The 19,430-nt window shown below is 43.6% G+C and overlaps 1 protein-coding gene across 2 annotated transcripts in view; it reads left to right on the forward strand.

Moving 5' to 3' along the window:
• LOC110528891 (protocadherin-15) overlaps positions 1 to 19,430 on the forward strand; it is a 275,550-nt gene that overhangs the window by 201,025 nt on the left and 55,095 nt on the right. For both annotated transcript variants that reach the window (XM_090240353.1, XM_021611090.3), the window contains 2 exons: positions 3,890 to 4,030; positions 6,342 to 6,454. In XM_090240353.1, coding sequence (XP_090096479.1) covers positions 3,890 to 4,030; positions 6,342 to 6,454 — 254 coding nt within the window. The remainder of the gene's footprint in view (positions 1 to 3,889; positions 4,031 to 6,341; positions 6,455 to 19,430) is intronic.

Raw genomic sequence — 19,430 nt, forward strand, 5'->3', positions numbered from 1 at the left:
GTTCTGTGTTTTGGGCTGCACCATACAGTTCAAAACACTTATTCAAATGTTCATTTCGACTTGATTCCATGCAAAGACAAAGGCTGAGAATACAAAGGCATATACGGAAGCGTCTCATCTTATTGCTTACTAGAATTGAAGGAAATCAATTAGAGAAGTGTAATGAATACCTATTATTAAAGTCCTCGGGGCTCCCGAGTGGCGCAGCGTTCTGAGGCACTGCATCTCAGTGTTAGAGGTGTCACTACAGACCCTGATTCGATTCCAGGCTGTAAAACAAAACACTTTTTTTGAGGGCCTCTTCTTAAAAGAGGAGGATCCCATCAGCTTTCTATAGGCTAAGCTTACTATATTTGTTTATCAACTTTTTAATATTAAGCACATTGCTTTTCTTTACAACAGGAGCATAGCCTACCTGGCTGGCACAAAAATTAACCACGGGAAAAGCATCCTCCATTCGCTATATAAGTGCATAGATAATGGTCCATTCTAAATCAAAACTAATTTCACACATACTGTATATTATTTAGTAGGGCTGGGCGATGTGACAATATATATATATTGTGTGGTGATAGAAAAATGTCTATCGTTTCATATTATGCTCTATTGTTTATTTCGTTGTGTCGCAAATCACACTCTTTACGGCAGTATTGTTTTCAAGTTACAGTATTTCCTTTATAACATTTTTAATGACATCACAAAATAACAACCAAAATTACATTATTATTCTTTAGATCGCCTCTTACCATTCCCCAAGTTCTATGTTAGAAATATTGTTCCAGTATTCACTCCAGAACGTGCTAAAGTTTCAGCTGGAAAATGTCTGTGAAAGAAAGGCACATTCCTGTGTGAATTTGGAGAGGGATGTTCTCTCCTTGACTTACAACACAGTGTGGGCTGTCAACCCCCCACCAGCTCCCTTCTCCCTCCTCTGTGGGTGAAAGCGGGTCTGGCTGAACTTATTTATTGCAAAGCTGATCTGACCTATTTGGATCCTTACAGGACAGTAAGGACAGTTAGCTTGCGAGCCAGCCAGCTAACGTTAGCTAGCTAACAGTACTCTTTAACTTGAAATTAAAACAACTTTCTGACAAAATTTGAAATATGTAATATCTGAACATGTAGTTAGCTAGACTATCTTATCCGAATACATGGATGGATGCTTCTCCCTCTCTGTCACGGATGCCATGGTTGCCTTAGTTTGAAGATGTAATCCGGAGACAGGTGTTTTATACAACAGCCTTCTTTGTGTTGTCTTTTCGACTCCGTCTGCATATTTGCAATCAAACGGCAGAATATCATACTCTAATTCCACTGTGCATTCCACTGATTTCAAAACTTTCAAAACAAAGTGGAGAGCAACACCAGGATTACCTACATATACTGAGCAGCTTATGTTATAGACAGAAGCATGCTACATGCCAGACTAATCTGAACTCATCTCTCGGCTTGTTCAGCCCAAACATTAACTCAGGCAATCATGGCTAGGGAAGGCTCCTCACTTTTTCTGTGGCTTAACCAACTAGGCTCGTAATAAATTATATATATCATTTTATTTGTATTTACAGATTGCATACAAGTTTGATATTAAGGCACATGAAAGTTCCTGAAGGTATTTCTGCCAAAACACATTTTTATACACATTTTAAAAAGTTTACGTTCAAATGGCTCTCCTGTGAAGTAGTGACACATGACACGCCTAGTTTCCTGAAAATAGTCACATATAAAATGATACAAAATAATGCCACGGTATTCTAAGCAGATCTTGTCTGCTAAATTAACTAGTGTAGCCCACAGCCATATGCAATAGCCACAACAGGACCTAACATAAGGACAACTCTGAGTATGCAATTCTGTTCTTCTGAAATAGACTACATTTTCTTCATATCATGTTTCTTTAGACCTGTCTAAAATACATAATGTATTCATTGTGAAGGTGTTGGCTATATTACATTTATTTATGAGACTTTTTAAAATGTAGAAGTTTCAAAGATCTGCATCAGTGGCTTGTTGGCTATGCATGGAAGTCACAAGATACCAAACGTGTTATGTAAATAATAACAGTTAATTACCGTGTAACCGGCAGCTGTTTGCTTGACAATCACCAGCTGACAAAATTTTATGACCGCCACAGCCCTAGTCCCAACATACATTTCTTAGATGTCAAAGTGGTAAATATCTCCATTTTTGGTGAGTGTTTTCCCCAGCAGAAGGCATAAAATATTTATGGTCTGTGAGCAAAAAGCCAGACAAGGGGAGTTGCTGTAAACCTGAAAGCACTAGTAGATATTGTAAGATGTTACTGTATCTACAGTCAAGGCAATCCACATAGTACTGCTGTCTTGGAACCAGTATGAGACCTGCCATTGAATGTCAAATGTGGAAACTGGAAATGTTGATACTGAACTGCACAGTTTATAGGGGAAGGGAAATGGGGAGAGGACATAATCTCATTTTTATAAATGTTTATTTTAAATAGGTGCATGGTCTCTGATCCTGAGGGCTTGTTTGGCCTTTCAACTCACACTGCAGTGGCCAAATGGCCTGGGGTTCTACTTCTTAGTAATATTTCAAAGTCAAAGCTTGGCCTTACATGTTAAGGAACAGCATATGACTGGTGTTGGAATCCGAAATGGTGTGCCTTTATTGGTTGCCCTTGGGCAAGATACCGTACTTAGCCTATGCCATTATGTTCAACTGAAATACAAATTCAGACAGAATGCTGACACTTTTGTTACAATATTTGGTAGGTGCCGTGTGCAGTTGCCAAACAAAAATACATTTGGTTTCTGTTCTTATTATGCTCAGTTTGGATCTAACACAAATGCCGTATTCTACGCACACAGCCTGGATGTTACACACATGCCCCTCAGTGTATCCGTAAGCTCTCTCTGATGATTTCTCACAACCTTCGGCAGATGTATTTGTGTGAGTAAACCACCCAAGGGATCTAACATCTCTAACACCCGCATTTGCTCAGTTCTGCCCAGTTTGACTCTACAGCACAGAAAACCCATTAGGCTTTTTCAAGCCCCGCATTCTCAGTTCTGCTGAAGGGCACTGAAGTATTATCTTCTATTAGAAGACAGTAAGAAAAAAAAGTGTGTGGGGGGGGGGGGGAGGGGGAATGTGGAGCTTGAAAGTGGTATAATTGAAAAAGATAGTTATGAGATAATCAGCTATCTGAAAGCATTATTAATCTTAATTAAAGGGTCATATTAAAGTCCCAGCTTTCATCAATACCTTAAAGTGGATTTGATTTGGGGATGGAGGGATAGGGTGGGTGTTATTTAACCCCAAGAGATGATGGGTTTCATCTATGAATACAGTAAAGGGTAATGTGATGAGCTGTCCTCCTACTGGTAATGAGGAGATGAGACTATGTCGTGTAGTCACAGTGTAGCAGAGGTAGTTCATCGAGGTTCACTTGCATGGAGAGTACCTGCCGGAGACAATAGCGAAATCGGAAAACACACCCATGAGTCATATTCACGACCTAGGTTCGTGATCCGGTCAGGTGAATTGGGGATCCGTTAGCTTCTCAAGCTACTGTAGAGTTAGAGTAAAGCAAACTGTAAGTCAGTTCTTTCAGACTACTTCAACCCACCTGTGTGAAAATACTAATAAAATATCATAGCATCACTGCTGTCCCCTTGAGCAATATACAAAATCAAAAGTAAAAATATTTGTTTTTTTATTTAACTTTTATTTAACTAGGCAAGTCAGTTCAGAACAAATTCTTATTCATAATTACGAACTACCAAAAGGTGAAAGGCCTCCTGCGGGGACAGAGGCTGGATTAAAAATAAAAATATAGGACAAAACACACATAAAATAGAGGAGTTCACTCACCTAACATGTCTGTCTTGCCCCTGTGTTTCTGTCCCAGGGTACTCCAGCCAGTCTGGTGCGTTACAGAGTGGACGAGGACCAATCACCTTACAGCGGTAGCATCTTTGACGTGGAGAAGGGATCTGGGAGGGTCATCACCAGGGTCAACCTCAACGAACAGCCCAGCGTCACCTTCAAGGTATTATGATGATGATGATGATGATGATGGATGATTTGTATAGTACACTTGCACTTTAAGATCTAATGCAGACCAGTGGGTCAGAAACGTGCACAGATTAAATCATACTGTGTCTTTCTTTCCTTTTTATATATATATACTGTATATACACACACACACTGCCGGTCAACAGTTTTAGAACACCTACTCATTCAAGATTTTGTTTATTTTTACAATTCTTTACATTGTAGAATAATAGTGAAGACATCAAAACTATGAAATAACACATGGAATCGTGTAGTTACCAACAAAGTGTTAAACAAATCAAAATATATTTTATATTTGAGATTCTTCAAAAAGCCACCCTTTGCCTTGATGACAGCTTTGCACACTCTTGGCATTCTCCCAACCAGCTTCATGAGTTAGACACCTGGAATGCATTTCAATTAGCACTTGTGCATTCTAAAAAGTACATTTATGGAATTTCTTTCATTCTTAATGTGTTTGAGCCAATCAGTTGTGTTGTGACAAGGTAGGCGGGTATACAGACGATATCCCTATTTGGTGAAAGACAAAGTCCATATTATGGCAAGAACAGCTCAAATAAGCAAAGAGAAACGACAATCCATCATTAACTTAAGACATGAAGGTCAGTCAATCCGAAAAATTTCAAGTGCAGTCGCAAAAGCCATCAAACGCTATGATGAAACTGGCTGTCATTGGGACCACCATAGGGATGGAACACCCAGAGTTACCTCTGCTGCAGAGGATAAGTTCATTAGAGTTACCAGCCTTAGAAATTGCACCCAAATACATGCTTCACAGAGTTCAAGTAACAGACACATCTAAAAATCAATTATTCAGAGGAGACTGAATGAATCAGGCCTTCATGGTCAAATTGCTGCAAAGAAACCAATAGAAAGGACACCAATAATAAGAAGAGACTTGCTTCGGCCAAGAAACACGAGCAATGGACATTTAACCGATGAAAATTTGTCCCTTGGTCTAGAGTCCAAATTGGAGATTTTTGGTTCCAACCGCAGTGTCTTTGTGAGACACGTTGTGGGTGAACAGATGATCTCCGCATGTGTATTTCCCACTGTGAAGCATGGAGAAGAAGGTGTTATGGTGTGGGGTTGCTTTTCTGGTGACACTGTCTGTGATTTATTTACAAATCACACTTAACCAGCATGGCTACCACAGCATTCAGCAGCGATACGCCATCCCATCTGGTTTGGGCTTAGTGGGACTATTATTTGTTTTTCAACAGGACAATGACCCAACACACCTCTAGGATGTGTAAGGGCTATTTGACCAAGAAGGAGAGTGATGGAGTGCTGCATCAGATTACCTGGCCTCCACAATCTCCCGACCTCAAACAAACTGAGATGGTTTGGGATGAGTCGGACGGCAGAGTGAAGGAAAAGCAGCCAACAAGTGCTCAGCACATATGGGAACTCCTTCAAGACTATTGGAAAAGCATTCCTTGTGAAGCTGGTTGAGAGAATACCAGAGTGTGCAAAGCTGTCATCAAGGCAAAGGATAGCTATTTGAAAAATCTTAAATATAAAATATATGTTGATTTGTTTAACACTTTTACTACATGAATCCATATGTGTTATTTTGTAGTTTTGATGTCTTCACTATTATTCTTCAATGTAGAATAATACATTCTACATTATATATACACTGACCGGTGGTGTATATATATTTTTTGTGAGTCTTAAAGTACACATGTACTGTACACCTTTCCTCACATACTGTACGGAAATAGTGTACATTATCTGTGCACTTTATTATTAGTTCTAATTGGTCAAAACGGTGCACATATTGAGCTAATGGACTCTTTTTGGAACCTTCTCACAATACCTTCATCATGTCCTAATTCATCAGGCCATTGCACAGACTCCACCTGTGACTAAACCAATATGTGCATGCATATTAAGTTCCTGACATTATACTCCCACAGAAGGTCATCTGAGTGTATGTGGAGCTGACCTCAGCTCAGTGTAACCTTGGCAGCGAACGGGAGGAGCATGTTGCTGAAGGATATTAGGTTGTAGAAAGGACAAACTCTCTCTCTTTCGCTCTGACTCTGTCTTGCTTTCTGTCTCTGTCTTGTCTCCCCGGTCTAAGAATGTTGGGTCGATAGATTCATACACTCTCTCTGGGTGGGTTGGAGCTTGGTTCCCAGGCCTGTTCCCAGGCCATTTCAAACTTCTCTGTTATTAATTGTCATGCATGCAGAAACAGCTGGCGACCAGGCAATGTGGTTTGATTCAAGAAGAAATCAGTAATGTGTGTGTGTGCTTGTGTGTGTGTGTCCTCTCAGTTGGTGGTGATAGCGTTTGACGATGGAGAGCCAGTGAAGGAGAACCGAACCCTGGTGGAGATCACTGTCCTCCAGCCCTCCAGGATCCCCATCTTCACTCAGGAGGAGTACAGGTAACACACACACGCACGTGCTTACACACGCACGCTCAAACGCATGTGTGCACACTCACTTGAATATTACCATATTACCATATTACCATATAAATATCTTACTTATATACAGCTCATTACTCAAAGCTGCAGGCAGGGCTGGGTAGGTTACTTTCTAAATGTAATCCATTACCTTTCCAAAATTGTAATCAGTAATGTAACTTTTGGATTACCCAAATTATGTAACGTAATCTGATTACTTGTTGATTTCTTTCCCTTTAAGAGGCATTAGAAGAAGACACAAAGGACCCAAAAATGTTATATATTATATTGTTATGTACACCAGATAGGTCCAGTGAAATGTGTTGTTTTACAGGATGAGCCATAGTAGTACAGCATCCCTAGTGCAAATGAGGGTTAAGTGCCTTGCTCAAGGGCACATCAACAGATTTTGCACTTTGTCGGCTCGGGTATATACGAACCAGCAACATTTTGGTTACTGGCCCAATGCTTTAACTGCTATGCTACCTGCCGCCCTACGTTTTGGGGGGTCATCATAGTCGCCTCTGACTCGTTCAGGCAATTTAAACTTGAGCCTTTTTTTCAATGCTGCATTGAATTCTCATGATGTATTTTGTTCCGCAAACATCTTTTCTGAATTGAAACGTAATCTAAAGAAGTTAACGTCTAGTTTTTTCAAATGTATCTGTAATTTGATTACAATGTTTTTTGTTGGTAATATAACTGATTTACAGATAGTTGATTTGTAATAAGATTTAATCAGTTGCTCCCCAATCCTGGCTGCTTGGTAGGTTTATCTGGTGTTGAGCAGAAACGCAACAACACCTCAACACACACAAGCACACCTTACACACCAGGTCACATCCTCCCTCCCTCACCAGGCCTTGGTAAATATTAAAAAAACATTTTGAATAATGCATCCGCCAGCTTCAATTACATTTTGTTTGGCCCTGAGTTGACTATATATTATTTAAAACAGTTATTATTATGTGATTACATTAGCCCATGCTTGTGTCTCATCATGGGTGATGTACACAATGTGAGATGATGTATAAATATTTGTGAAGACAAGGGTTGTTCAGAGCAGGTTGTAAAAGATTTTCCTCGTATGCCGACTTTATGAGTGGTATAAATATTAAGGAGTGCTCGGAGCCAGAGGCTGCTGTAAACCACAACATTAGTTTTTCTTGGAGGGCAAAGCAGAGTTTCCCCTGAGTTTATTAAGAGAGTATTTTAGCCAGATTACGTTTTAAATACGTTGAACTGACAGGATAGTGGTGGACGGGGATCATGACTTCTCTAGCAGGGCTGGATCGCAGCGAGGCACAGCCCAGCCTGAGTTTGCCATATTGATATGTTGAAGGAGGGATTTGTATATATTTATTTCAATTATTATTAGCGTTGTGGCTGGAGCAGGATTGAGAAAGTCTTGGTTTTGACGAGATATTGCAGCTTCTCTGAGTGTGAGATACACCAACTCTGACATTCATCAAAGTTTTTTTTGTATGCTAATATTGAACAGCAGGTGGTATTAGCTGTGAGGTACCAGTCAGTGTATTATGTATCCTACTGTCCCTTGGAGCTTATTAAGTAAAGCTTGTTAGCAGCGAATTGATTTCTAACTGCGTTTGTCAGTCATGGCATAGAATCATGGCAAAATGTGTCATTTCTAATAGAGTTGGACATGCCTTGCTCACATTAGGGAGAGCATTTCATTAGGTCAGCTCATACTGTCGAGCTTCTGTTTTGTGCTCACTTTACAGTAGTTGCTCGATCTTGTGTAAACTGTATGTCAGAAAGTGCTGTGTGCGTCTGTCTGTCTGTCTGTCTGTCTGTCTGTATGTCTGTCTGTCTGTCTGTCTGTCGGTCTGTCTGTCTGTCTGTTGTGTACTATGTTTATAACTACGTGCATTCACTATTAGGAATGTGTGTGTGTGTGTGTGTGTGTGTGTGTGTGTGTGTGTGTGTTCTGTTTCTTTTCCCGTGCTCATGTTCTCTCTATTCCAGGCATTATCTTATGATTGATCAATGCAATATACATTCCCAGCGGTGTGTCTGATGAAGGGCCTTAGATTAGCTTGTGAATGAGTGTTATGTCCTACACACACAGAAGGTTAGGATGGCTGGCACGGCACCCCTGTTGGGCGTAGCATTGCTGATGCTTACCATCCACGGCGACAGCCCCAACATAAATGATGACCCATAAAAACATTAGCCAGGTGCTAGCTCTTCCCTGCTGTACAGGAGTGCACCAAGAGGGCCTCCAATCTGGTCTTCACCCCCCTACTGGACAATAGAGTGCTCCATCTTTCCTCCTCGCTTCATCTTCCTCTCTCTAAGGATCCTTCACAACACAAATCATGCTCTACACGTCCACAGAAGATGCTGTTTGTCTAACCAAAGCCCGTTAGCAATAGCAGCAATCAGGAAGGCTGTGCCAAAAGCTCCACAACACACAATTAAAACAGTTATGTGGCTGGCTTAATGCTTTCAGGGTTTTATTTTTAGTCCCCTCCATCTGTTTTGGGGAGATGAACATCTCCCAGTCATGGTTGGAGAAAACAAATGGCACGTACAGTACAGTATTGTAATGTAGCACATTGTACCTTGGCTTTCAAAATAAATAAAAATAATAACCTTTATTTAACCAGGCAAGTAAGTTAAGAACAAATTCTAATTTACAATGGCGGCCTACACCGGGCAAACCCGGACGACGCTAGGCAAATTGTGCGCCGCCCTAAGGGACACTCAATCACAGCCGGTTGTGATACAGCCTAGATTCAAACCAGGGTGTCTGTAGTGACCTCTGCATCACTTGGAAGCTTGTGTTGTTGAAATTCTGAGCACCAGTTTGTTTGTTTATAATACTACATGTAACGTTAATTACAGAAGTCTTACAACAATTAGGCTACACCATCTGCAATGATACACTGCGTACAGTAGAGTTGAAAAATTGACAGATTCCTTCATTTTATACTCAAGTTTAAATAACAATGGAATGCATGAACAGTAAGTTTATATTTATGTAATGTGTTAATGTAATGATGTTGATGTATGATGTAATGTTGAATAGGACATTATTGTTGTACATTCATGAAATACATCAAGTTTGAATTCAAATCATATTTGAATCGAAACATAGATACAATTTACTAGGAAAACAAGTTAACAGGCTTTATAACCAAGGGCCCATTGCAAGAAAAATTCTTCCTGTTTGAAACCTTTCACTTAATTGCAATGATGGCCTTTAGATGGAACTCACAAACACATCCCTGTGGGGAAGTTTTCAGCACTGGGCACAGGACAGCAAGTAATTTATTTTCCTCAGCATGTCTGACTGCAGGAGAGGAGCGGTAAGCTTTTTACTAAGCCGGGAATCCCTACTGTACTCTATGGAGGGGAGGCTACTTTACTTTACTGGTCCCATGTAGCAGACCTTCAGCTTAAAAGCATCTTTAACTTAGGCCTGCTGCTTATCTCCCACAGCACTTCGCCTGAGCTGAGGGTTGAGAGCTGCGGGATGGGGATGGATGCTCTAAATCACAGGACACTAAGCCTCGCCACTTCTCACTTTGTCATTTTAATGATCACAGCAATTATAGCCTCCCTTTCTTTCTCCTCTCTCTCTATCTCTCTCTCTCTTTCTCTCTTTCTCTCTTTCTCTCTTTCTTCTGTATCCTCTCTCTCTCCTTCTTCTGTCTCCTCTCTCTCTCTCTCTCTCTCTCTCTCTCTCTCTCTCTCTCTCTCTCTCTCTCTCTCTCTCTCTCTCTCTCTCTCTCTCTCTCTCTCTCTCTCTCTCTCTCTCTCTCTCTCTTTTTCTCTCTCTCTTTCTCCTCTCTCTCTCTCTTTCTCTCTTTCTCTCTCTTTCTCCTCTATCTCTTTCTTTCTCCTCTCTCTCTTTCTCCTCTCTCTTTCTCCTCTCTCAATTAAATGCTATTCAATTGTCTCTCTCTTTCTCCTCTCTCTCTCTCTCTCTCTCTCTCTCTCTCTCTCTCTCTCTCTTTCTCCCCTCTCTCTTTCTCCTCTCTCAATTCAATTCTATTTAATTTTCTCTCTCTCTCTTTCTCCTCTCTCTCTCTCTCTCTCTTTCTCCCCTCTCTCTTTCTCCTCTCTCAATTCAATTACATTCATTTTTCTCTCTCTCTTTCTCTCTCTCTCTCTCTTTTTCTCTCTCTCTCTGTCTCTCCTTTTCTCTCTCTCTTTCTCTCCTCTCTCTCTATCTCTCTTTCTCCTATCTCTCTTTCTCCTCTCTCTTTTTCTTTATCCTCTCTCTCTCTTTCTCTTCTCTCTCTCTTTCTCCTCTCAATTCAATTCTATTAAATGTTATCTCTCTTTCTCCTCTCTCTCTCTCCCTCTCTTTCTCCTCTCTCTCTCTTTCTCCTCTCTCAATTCAATTCTATTCAATTTTCTCTCTCTCTCTTTTTCTTTCTTTCTCCTCTCTCTCTCTCTCTTTCTCCTCTCTCTTTCTCCTCTCAATTCAATTCTATTCAATTTTCTCTCTCTTTCTCCTCTCTCTCTCTCTCTTTCTCCTCTCTCTCTTTCTCCTCTCTCAATTAAATTCTATTCAATTTTCTCTCTCTCTCTCTCTCTCTCTCTCTCTCTCTCTCAATTCAATTCAATTCAATTTGCTTTATTGGCATGACATAACAATGTACATATTGCCAGAGCTTATTTTGGATATTTACAATATGAAAAAATAAAAAATGAGTACCAAAATTGTCAACGGAACAACAGTGACAACAATAACCAAGGGTCAAAATAACCATACATTGAACAATAACAATAACCATACAGTAGAGTACATGTGCAGGTTGATTGGTCTGTCAGACACTGTCCCTCAACTTATGGCAGGCAGCAATGTAGTGCGCTGCCAACCCACAGCTCTCTGCGTCCTCCCCAACAGTAGCCTACTCTCATCAGAGAGGTCTTTGAAACCTTGAATAAGGGTTTCAAATTTGGGGAAATGACACTCTCGAAAAATTGTTTTATATTTTTTACATTTTGTCAGGAAATGCAGGTCCGTCTCAGGTTCTGCTGTTGTGCAGTGGTTGCACAGCCTTTCCTCTACAGGGAGTCAGGTTTTCCTGTGTGTAACCCTTATCAATGGCAAGGCTGTGCTCACTGAGCCTGTACTTTGTCAAGGTTTTTCTAAGGTTTTGATCAGTAACCATGGTCAAATATTTAGCCACAGTGTACTGTCGACTTAGGGCCAGATAGCACTGCATTTTGCATTGTGTTTGTGCTTCCCAATAAGCAATATAGTTTTGTTTTGACTGTGTTGTAATTTGGTTTATCCTGATTGATTGGATGTTCTGGTCCTGACGCTTCAATGTGTTAGTAGAACAGGTTTGTGATCTCAGCCCCAGGACCAGCTGGATGAGGGGACTCTTTTCTTTGCTCAGCTCTTGGCATTGCAGGGCTTGGTAATGATATGAAAGGGGTCACTGTATTTTAGATGTTTCCAAAACTTAATTGCTCTTTTTTGAGTTATTTATTATTAGTGGATATTGGCCTAATTCTGCCCTGCATGCATTGTTTGTAGTTTTCCTTTGTAGTTTTTCTTTGTATGATTATCTTGCAGAACTCTGCATGCAGGGTTTCAATGGGGTGTTTGTCCCATTTGATGAAATCTTGTTCTGCAAGTGGACCCCACACCTCGCTGCCATAAAGTGCAATTGGTTCAATGACATATTCAATTAGTTTTAGACATATTTTAATATGTATTTCAATTTGAATGAGCTTTTTAAAGGCTTAGAATGCCCTGCGTGCTTTCTCTCTCAGTTCATTCACTGCCTCATTAAGGTGTCCAGTTGAGCTTACTTTTAAACCTAAGTATTTGTAGTGTGTGCAGTACTCTATATATTTTGTACCGATTGAGAACTTTGGTCTAATTCCCCGAGATCTGGATTTTCTCTGGAAAATCATTATTTTTGTATTTTTGGGGTTTACTGCCAGGGCCCAGGTCTGGCAGGACTGCTCTAGCAGGTCCAGGCTATGCTGTAGGCCATGTGCTGTGGGTGACAGCAGGCATAGGTCATCTGCGAAGAGTAGGCATTTAACTTCTGAATTGTGGAGACTAACACCAGGGGCTGAGGATTTTTCTAGAATAGTAGCCAATTCGTTGATGTAAATATTGAAGAGTGCAGGGCTCAGATTGCAACCCTGACGAAGGCCCCACCCCTGGTTAAAGAATTCTGTTATTTTCTTGCCAATTTTAATGCTGCACGTATTGCCAGTATACATTGATTTAATTATGTCATGTATTTTACCCCCTACACCACTTTCAATAACTTTATAGAACAGTCCTGTATGCCAAATAGAATCAAATGCTTTTTGGAAGTCGATAAAGCAAGCATATATTTTGGTATTATTTTGGTGGACATGTTTATTTATCAGGGTGTGTAGGGTGTAAATATGATCAGTTGTGCCATGTTTTGGTATAAATCCAATTTGGATTTTACACAAGACATTGTGCTTATTAAGGAAGTTTAGAACTCTTACATTTATAATACTACAGAAAACCTTCCCCTTGTTACTGTTCACACAAATGCCTCTGTAATTGTTAGGGTCAAATTTGTCTCCGTTTTTAAAGATTTGGGTTATGAGTCCTTGATTCCAGATGTCAGGGAAATAAGCTACACTCGGGATCAAATTAAACAGTTTTAATATAGCGAATTGAAATTTTGCACTAGTGAGTTTGAGCATCTCATTTAGGATGCCATCAGGTCCGCATGCTTACATTTGAGAGCCTGAAGTTTCTTGTAGAGCTCCTGGTCAGTAATTGGGGAGTCCAATGGATTTTGATTGTCCTTTATAGCTTTTTCTAATCCGTTCAACTTCTCATGAATTTGGCGTTGTTCTGCGTTTGTGTCAATTTGAACGGTTTTGTAGTGTGTTTTAAAATGGGTTGTCCATATGTCACCATTTTGTATCGCTAATTCCTTGTTTAGATTTTTTTTAGTTTTTTCCAATTTTGCCAGAAGTTGTTTGTGTTTATGGACTCCTCAGTTAGTGTCAGCTGCTTGCTGTTGTACTGTGCATTTTTGGTTCTGAGTGTACGTTTATAGAGTTTTAAAGTCTCACAGTAATGAAGGCGTAATTCACCATTATTCGGGTCTCTGTGCTTTTGGTTGGATAGTGTTCTAAGTTTTTTCCTTATAATTTTACAATCTGCATCAAACCAGTTGTCATCTGTGATCTTTTTTGTTTTGTTTTTTATCAATTTCAATTGTGCTTCTTTTGCCGCTTGCCTGAATATATAGTTGCTGTTTTGTACTGCTAGATTGATGCCTTCTTTACTGTGAGTGAATGTGGTATCCAGAAAGTTATCTAAGAGTGTCTGGATATTTTGGTTACAGGTTGCTTTCTGGTATTCTTCTGAGTTGTTTTGGGCCCATCTGTATGACTTTCTGATGTTGTACAGCTTACTGGGCTGTGAATGTCTGGTTGTTTCCATGTCTGTTCTTTTGAGGAATAACTTAATTTGGCTGTGATCAGACAGAGGCTTGACAGTGAATGTGTTACGGTGCATGAATGAGGACCCAAAAGCGAATTAACGTAAACAGAGCTTCTTTAATAACAAAACATAGGTAGGCTCAGATGGACCGGCAGATTCCGACAGGACAGGACAAGGTTGCAGCAAACATGACGATAGTCTGGTTCAGGCATGAATAACACAAACAAGAATCCGACAAAGACAGGAACAAAAACAGAGAGAGATATAGAGGACTAATCAGAGGGAAAAAGGGAACAGGTGGGAAAAGGGGTGACGAGGTAGTTAGGAGGAGACAAGGAACAGCTGGGGGAAAGAGGGGGAGAAAAGGTAACCTAATAACGACCAGCAGAGGGAGACAGGGTGAAGGGAAAGGACAGAAACAAGACACAACATGACAATACATGACAGTACCCCCCCACTCACCGAGCGCCTCCTGGCGCACTCGAGGAGGAAACCTGGCGGCAACGGAGGAAATCATCGATCAGCGCACGGTCCAGCACGTCCCGAGAGGGAACCCAACTCCTCTCCTCAGGACCGTACCCCTCCCAATCTACTAGGTACTGATGACCACGGCCCCGAGGACGCATGTCCAAAATCCTACGGACCCTGTAGATGGGTGCGCCCTCGACAAGGATGGGGGGGGGGGGAAGACGAGCGGGGGCGCGAAGAACGGGCTTGACACAGGAGACATGGAAGACCGGGTGGACGCGACGAAGATATCGCGGAAGAAGAAGTCGCACTGCGACAGGATTAATGATCCGAGAAATACGGAACGGACCAATGAACCGCGGGGTCAACTTGCGAGAAGCGGTCTTAAGGGGAAGGTTCTGAGTGGAGAGCCAAACTCTCTGACCGCGACAATATCTAGGACTCTTAGTTCTACGCTTATTAGCAGCTCTCACAGTCTGCGCCCTATAACGGCAAAGTGCAGACCTGACCCTCTTCCAGGTGCGCTCGCAACGTTGGACAAAAGCCTGAGCGGAGGGGACGCTGGACTCGGCGAACTGAGATGAGAACAGCGGAGGCTGGTACCCGAGGCTACTCTGAAAAGGAGATAGCCCGGTCGCAGACGAAGGAAGCGAGTTGTGGGCGTATTCTGCCCAGGGGAGCTGTTCTGACCAAGACGCAGGGTTGCGAAAAGAAAGACTGCGTAAGATGCGACCAATAGTCTGATTGGCCCGTTCTGCTTGACCGTTAGACTGGGGGTGAAAGCCGGAAGAGAGACTGACGGAAGCCCCAATCAAACGGCAAAACTCCCTCCAAAATTGAGACGTGAATTGCGGACCTCTGTCCGAAACGACGTCTGACGGAAGGCCATGAATTCTGAAAACATTCTCGATGATGATTTGTGCCGTCTCTTTAGCAGAAGGAAGCTTAGCAAGGGGAATAAAATGAGCCGCCTTAGAGAACCTGTCGACAACCGTAAGAATAACAGTCTTCCCCGCTGACGAAGGCAGTCCGGTGACAAAATCTAAGGCGATGTGAGACCACGGTCGAGAGGGAATGGGAAGCGGCCTGAGACGGCCGGCAGGAGGGGAGTTACCGGACTTAGTCTGCGCGCAGACCGAACAAGCAGCCACGAAGCGACGCGTGTCATGCTCCCGGGTGGGCCACCAAAAACGCTGGCGAATGGAAGCAAGCGTACCCCGAACGCCAGGAAAGCCGGCTAACTTGGCAGAGTGAGCCCACTGAAGAACGGCCAGACGAGTAGGAACGGGAACGAAAAGAAGGTTCCTAGGACAAGCGCGCGGCGACGGAGTTTGAGTGAGTGCTTGCTTTACCTGCCTCTCAATTCCCCAGACAGTCAACCCGACAACACGCCCCTCAGGGAGAATCCCCTCGGGGTCAGTGGAGGCTACTGAAGAACTGAAGAGACGAGATAAAGCATCAGGCTTGGTGTTCTTAGAGCCCGGACGATAAGAAATCACGAACTCGAAACGAGCGAAAAACAGCGCCCAGCGCGCCTGACGCGCATTAAGTCGTTTGGCAGAACGGATGTACTCAAGGTTCCTATGGTCAGTCCAAACGACAAAAGGAACGGTCGCCCCCTCCAACCACTGTCGCCATTCGCCTAGGGCTAAGCGGATGGCGAGCAGTTCGCGGTTTCCCACATCATAGTTACGTTCCGACGGCGACAGGCGATGAGAAAAATACGCGCAAGGGTGGACCTTGTCGTCAGAGAGGGAGCGCTGAGAAAGAATGGCTCCCACGCCCACCTCTGACGCGTCAACCTCGACAACGAACTGTCTAGTGACGTCAGGTGTAACAAGGATAGGTGCGGATGTAAAACGATTCTTGAGGAGATCAAAAGCTCCCTGGGCGGAAACGGACCACTTAAAGCACGTCTTGACAGAAGTAAGGGCTGTGAGAGGAGCTGCCACCTGACCGAAATTACGGATGAAACGACGATAGAAGTTCGCGAAGCCGAGAAAGCGCTGCAGCTCGACGCGTGACTTAGGGACGGGCCAATCAATGACAGCTTGGACCTTAGCGGGATCCATCTTAATGCCTTCAGCGGAAATAACAGAACCGAGAAATGTGACGGAGGAGGCGTGAAAAGAGCACTTCTCAGCCTTCACAAAAAGACAATTCTCTAAAAGGCGCTGGAGGACACGTCGAACGTGCTGAACATGAATCTGGAGTGACGGTGAAAAAATCAGGATATCGTCAAGGTAAACGAAAACAAAGATGTTCAGCATGTCTCTCAGGACATCATTGACTAATGCCTGAAATACAGCTGGAGCGTTAGCGAGGCCGAAAGGAAGAACCCGGTATTCAAAGTGCCCTAACGGAGTGTTAAACGCCGTCTTCCACTCGTCCCCCTCCCTGATGCGCACGAGATGGTAAGCGTTACGAAGGTCCAACTTAGTGAAAAACCTGGCTCCCTGCAGGATCTCGAAGGCTGAAGACATAAGAGGAAGCGGATAACGATTCTTCACTGTTATATCATTCAGCCCTCGATAATCTATGCAGGGGCGCAGGGACCCGTCCTTCTTCTTAACAAAAAAAAACCCCGCTCCGGCGGGAGAGGAGGAGGGGACTATGGTACCGGCGGCAAGAGCTACAGACAAATAATCTTCGAGAGCCTTACGTTCGGGAGCCGACAGAGAGTATAGTCTACCCCGGGGGGGAGTGGTTCCCGGAAGGAGATCAATACTACAATCATACGACCGGTGTGGAGGAAGAGAGGTGGCCCTGGACCGACTGAACACCGTGCGCAGATCGTGATATTCCTCCGGCACCCCTGTCAAATCACCAGGCTCCTCCTGTGAAGAAGAGACAGAGGAAACAGGAGGGATAGCAGACATTAAACATTTCACATGACAAGAGACGTTCCAGGAGAGGATAGAATTACTAGACCAATTAATGGAAGGATTATGACAAACTAGCCAGGGATGGCCCAAAACAACAGGTGTAAAAGGTGAACGAAAAATTTAAAAAGAAATGGTTTCGCTATGATTACCAGAAACAGTGAGGGTTAAAGGTAGCGTCTCACGCTGAATCCTGGGGAGAGGACTACCATCCAGGGCGAACAAGGCCGTGGACTCCCTTAACTGTCTGAGAGGAATGTCATGTTCCCGAGCCCAGGTCTCGTCCATAAAACAGCCCTCCGCCCCAGAGTCTATTAAGGCACTGCAGGAAGCTGACGAACCGGTCCAGCGTAGATGGACCGACAAGGTAGTGCAGGATCTTGAAGGAGAGACAGGAGTAGTAGCGCTCACCAGTAGCCCTCCGCTTACTGATGAGCTCTGGCTTTTACTGGACATGAAGTGACAAAATGACCAGCAGAACCGCAATAGAGACAGAGGCGGTTGGTGATTCTCCGTTCCCTCTCCTTAGTCGAGATGCGGATACCTCCCAGCTGCATAGGCTCAGCACCCGAGCCGGCAGAGGAAGATGGTAGTGATGCGGAGAGGGGGGCAACGGAGAACGCAAGCTCCTTTCCACGAGCTCGGTGACGAAGATCAACCCGTCGCTCAATGCGAATAGCGAGTTCAATCAAGGAATCCACGCTGGAAGGAACCTCCCGGGAGAGAATCTCATCCTTTACCTCTGCGCGGAGACCCTCCAGAAAACGAGCGAGCAAAGCCGGCTCGTTCCAGCCACTGGAGGCAGCAAGAGTGCGAAACTCAATAGAGTAGTCTGTTATGGATCGATTACCTTGACATAGGGAAGACAGGACCCTGGAAGCCTCCTCCCCAAAAACAGATCGATCAAAAACCCGTATCATCTCCTCCTTAAAGTCCTGATACTGGTTAGTACACTCAGCCCTTGCCTCCCAGATTGCCGTGCCCCACTCACGAGCCCGTCCAGTAAGGAGAGATATGACGTAGGCGACACGAGCAGTGCTCCTGGAGTAAGTGTTGGGCTGGAGAGAAAACACAATATCACACTGGGTGAGGAACGAGCGGCATTCAGTGGGCTCCCCAGAGTAACACGGCGGGTTATTGATTCTGGGCTCCGGAGATTCGAAAGCCCTGGAAGTGGCCGGTGGATCGAGGCGGAGATGGTGAACCTGTTCTGTGAGGTTGGAGACTTGGGTGGCCAGGGTCTCAACGGCATGTCGAGCAGCAGACAATTCCTGCTCGTGTCTGCCTAGCATCGCTCCCTGGATCTCGACGGCTGAGTGGAGAGGATCCGAAGTCGCTGGGTCCATTCTTGGTCGGATTCTTCTGTTACGGTGCGTGAATGAGGACCCAAAAGCGAATTAACGTAAACAGAGCTTCTTTAATAACAAAACATAGGTAGGCTCAGATGGACCGGCAGATTCCGACAGGACAGGACAAGGTTGCAGCAAACATGACGATAGTCTGGTTCAGGCATGAATAACACAAACAAGAATCCGACAAAGACAGGAACAAAAACAGAGAGAGATATAGAGGACTAATCAGAGGGAAAAAGGGAACAGGTGGGAAAAGGGGTGACGAGGTAGTTAGGAGGAGACAAGGAACAGCTGGGGGAAAGAGGGGGAGAAAAGGTAACCTAATAACGACCAGCAGAGGGAGACAGGGTGAAGGGAAAGGACAGAAACAAGACACAACATGACAATACATGACAGAATGAGCTGAGAGAGTAAGGGTCAATGTCTGTAATCATATAGTCTACTGTACTGTGGCCAAGAGATGAGCAGTAGGTCAATCTCCCCAAAGAGTCCCCCCGTAACCTACCATTGACAAAGTACAGACCCAGGCTTCTACAGCGCTGCAACAGATCCCTTCCGTTTTTGTTGATGGTGTTGTCACTGTTGTTTCTATGTGGGAGATTAAGACAGTTAGAAACAGTATGGCCTGTAATAAAGCAGTCCCCTCGTGTGGTTGTTAGATCAGGTAGTGTTCCTGTGCGTGCATTTGTGTCCCCACAGATGAGCACATTTCCCTGGGCCTGGAAAAGGCACGTCTCTTCCTCAAGGGTGGGGAAGATCTCCTAATCTCCTAATATGATGAGGGGGGATATATATTGCGCAAAGGAACACATCTTTTT

Source organism: Oncorhynchus mykiss, chromosome 1, assembly GCF_057628025.1.
Source record: "Oncorhynchus mykiss isolate SJ-2025 chromosome 1, ASM5762802v1, whole genome shotgun sequence".
Lineage (NCBI taxonomy): Eukaryota > Metazoa > Chordata > Actinopteri > Salmoniformes > Salmonidae > Oncorhynchus > Oncorhynchus mykiss.